Source organism: Tupaia chinensis, unplaced genomic scaffold, assembly GCF_000334495.1.
Source record: "Tupaia chinensis unplaced genomic scaffold, TupChi_1.0 Scaffold000678_1, whole genome shotgun sequence".
In the NCBI taxonomy this organism is placed as follows: domain Eukaryota; kingdom Metazoa; phylum Chordata; class Mammalia; order Scandentia; family Tupaiidae; genus Tupaia; species Tupaia belangeri.
Genome location: NW_006160202.1, coordinates 1,229,728 through 1,232,605, shown reverse-complemented (window position 1 = coordinate 1,232,605; position 2,878 = coordinate 1,229,728). Strand labels below are relative to the sequence as shown.

The following is a 2,878-nucleotide window of genomic DNA, read 5'->3' as shown; positions in this document are numbered from 1 at the left end:
GTTGATGGAAATAACCAAGCTCTGCAGAAATAATAATTAATGTGGTTTATTCTAAGCAGAATGTTGAGTGACTGATCTGGAGAAAGACCAAAGTGTTTCTTGGGGTATTCAGATGCAATTTTTAAAAAATTCAGTTCTGAGAGCAAATAAGTTGTAAATCAATATAAGGAGTCTTTATATCAGCCTGGTCCCCAAACGGGGCATCTGGAAGTGGAGGCTTGTAGGTTATAGGTGGGTTTGGAAATTCTTAGGTTAGTAAGTAGTTAAAAAGAAAGGAAAAAACCCACAAGTCTTGTTCCTAAAAGAAAGTCAGCAGAGAAATGCCTGTGCTTCACTTTAGCAGAGATAAGGACTTTCCTATGCATCATTAAAGCACTAAGCCAGGGACTGGATGGAGGAAGTATCCCCTAATAAATGCACCAACGCTGTTAATGTTTGTAGGCATGATTTCCCCAGGCTTTTTGGAAAGAATTTTGGAATAGGATAAAGTAGTCAGACTTTTGTCCTCATACCATGCAAATATTTTAAAGTAATAATAACTCATTAACTCTGTGTGGAGTACAGTACTAGTGACCTTGGAGAGGTCTCCGGTCGGGGTATGGCATGCCACATGCAGTACTACATTTGGCTAGAAGGTGGCAGCAAAGTCCCATGTCAAAATTGTCCTGCCAGCCTGACTTTTGAGACATTTCCCTCTTTCTGAACTGCTTGTTTATCTGTGATTTGTGGCCGTCTGCTCAGAAGAAACACTAGGGCACAAGAAGTTAATCCGCCCCCCTCCCTCCAAGGCTCTGTTCCCTTTTCAAGCATAGAGTTGCTAGAATACTTGATTATGGTGTGAACGCAACAGTGTGAATTTGAATAGTCTGAAAGCCATGGGGCCTGGTATTTGTGTTGACAGAAGTAACTCCTTCTGTAAAAATAATAATGCAATTTATTTCTAAGCAGAACATGAGTGACCTAGGCTAGGGGCGGAGGGAGGCAAACCATGCCTCGGGGTGGTCAGGTACAGGGTTCCTTTTATTTGATTTTGAGTGCAAGAGACAGAGTTTGGAATTTAGTGAAGCGTTTTTCCATTGGTCTGGCCCCCTAAAGAGGACATGTGGGGGCTGTGTATGTTATAGGTGGGTGTTATAGTTTTTAGGGTGGTGGTTGGGAAAGGAAGGTTGCTGAGAACAGAAAGGAATGTACTTTAACAGAGATAGGAGGCTTCATACACATCACAAAGATACTCCAGTACTGTGCCAGGGTGGGGTGTAGGAAGAACACTGTTACCAATGGGCCAAAATGGTCTGTTAATGTTTGTGGGTGTGACTCCCTCCAGGGTCTCTGGAAAGGATTTTGGAAAAATAGAAAAAAGCAGTCAGACCTCTGTCCACAGTTTTAACACTGTTCTTGGGGGTTCTGAACATATTAGGGCTTCGGTTTCCCATTTTCCTTGCTGACGTTTTTGGAGATAAAATAGCATAAAGATGCAAAATAGACATACATGGAAGCAGAGGCTGGGGGGAGCCAGACTCAAAGGAGAGCAAAGAAAATAAAGTAGAAATTAGAATTGGTGGTGAGTGGGAGTGTTACCAAACTTAAATCAGTTTCGCTCACCCAAATGCTATAAAACCAAGCCATAGGCACACGGTGTGATGAAGCAAAATACAGCTTTATTGCAAAGTGCAAAGCAAGGAGAGTGGGCAGCTCATGCCGAAAAGACCTGTCTCCCCAAGGTGTTCCCCCACATGCGTTTTTAAGGGCAAAATTAGGGACAGAAGTCCTAGGTGTATGCTCAGTTCAGTGATTGTGTCGACAGAAAAATAACAAACTGTAAAAATTAATAATAATGCGGTTTATTTCCAAGCCAAATATGAGTGACCTAGGCCCGGAGAAGAGGCATACATGCCTTTATCAGGGTGATCACGTACAGGGGTTCCTTTTGCACGTACAGGGGTTCCTTTTGTTCGTTTTTGAGATTGACAGACAAAATTTAGTGAAGAGGTTTTCCATTGGTCTGGCCCAGAAAGGCAGGACATGTGGAAGAAGGTGAGGGGCTTGTAAGTTATAGGTGGGTTCCACAATTCTTAGCTTGGTGATTGGATCTCAAAGATACTATGCCAGGGATAGGATGTAAGAAGAATCCTGTCAATGGAAAATAAATGGTTTGTTAATGTTTGTGGGCAGGGTTTCCCCAGTCCCTTTTTTTTTTTTTCTTTTGGAGAGGTTCTGGCTATAGTGCATGTGTGTTCGCCAGAAAGACAGAGAGAGACAGAGAGACAGAAAGCGAGAAATCACCCCCCCACCAGGGGAGATGACCACACTGCAATCCCTTCTCCTCCATTCTCCTCTTGGGATCTTGGGCATGCACGCACATGCGCCCGGCGTGAGTTTAAGCCACTGGGTCCAGGACTCGAACCTTGGTCAACTACATGGGAGTCCAGCGACATAGCCATTACGCTAACTACTGGTCCCCCCAGTCCCTTTTGAAAAGATTTTGGAAAATAGGAAAAGTAGTCAGGCTTCTGTCCACAATTGGTTCAAGAACATGTGGGCATTCTTGATTCAGTGAGGCCTTAGATAATCAAATTTCTCTTCAGGTGTCTGGAACCATTCAGCCTGGAGTCTTTGAGCTCATAACCAACAGTTTCCAGCCTACAAAACATCTTACATATTGAAATGAAAACCTTATCTTTCCTGTAAGTGAGAGTTTTAGATGTTAAATGTCCCTCATTTATGGTCCATGTTGGTCATTATCATAACCAAAGTCTGAAGACTTACTCCTTACTCTGGGCCATTATAATGTAAATGAACTTTATATTTCAAGAACTCTAGGCCGTGCACCGGGAACGGCCTGGCCAGCGCCCCTCCACTCTGGGGGTCGCGCCACGCG

At 43.5% G+C, this 2,878-nt stretch overlaps 1 protein-coding gene across 1 annotated transcript in view; it reads right to left on the bottom strand.

Moving 5' to 3' along the window:
• Positions 1 to 2,049: 2,049 nt before the first annotated feature.
• The window catches only part of LOC102481210 (olfactory receptor 2H2-like), a 7,979-nt gene continuing 7,150 nt past the window's right edge, over positions 2,050 to 2,878 (bottom strand). Inside the window, 1 exon segment of the mRNA XM_006160324.3 lies at positions 2,050 to 2,130. Within this exon segment, the coding sequence (XP_006160386.3) occupies positions 2,101 to 2,130 (30 nt within the window). The 3' untranslated portion in view covers positions 2,050 to 2,100.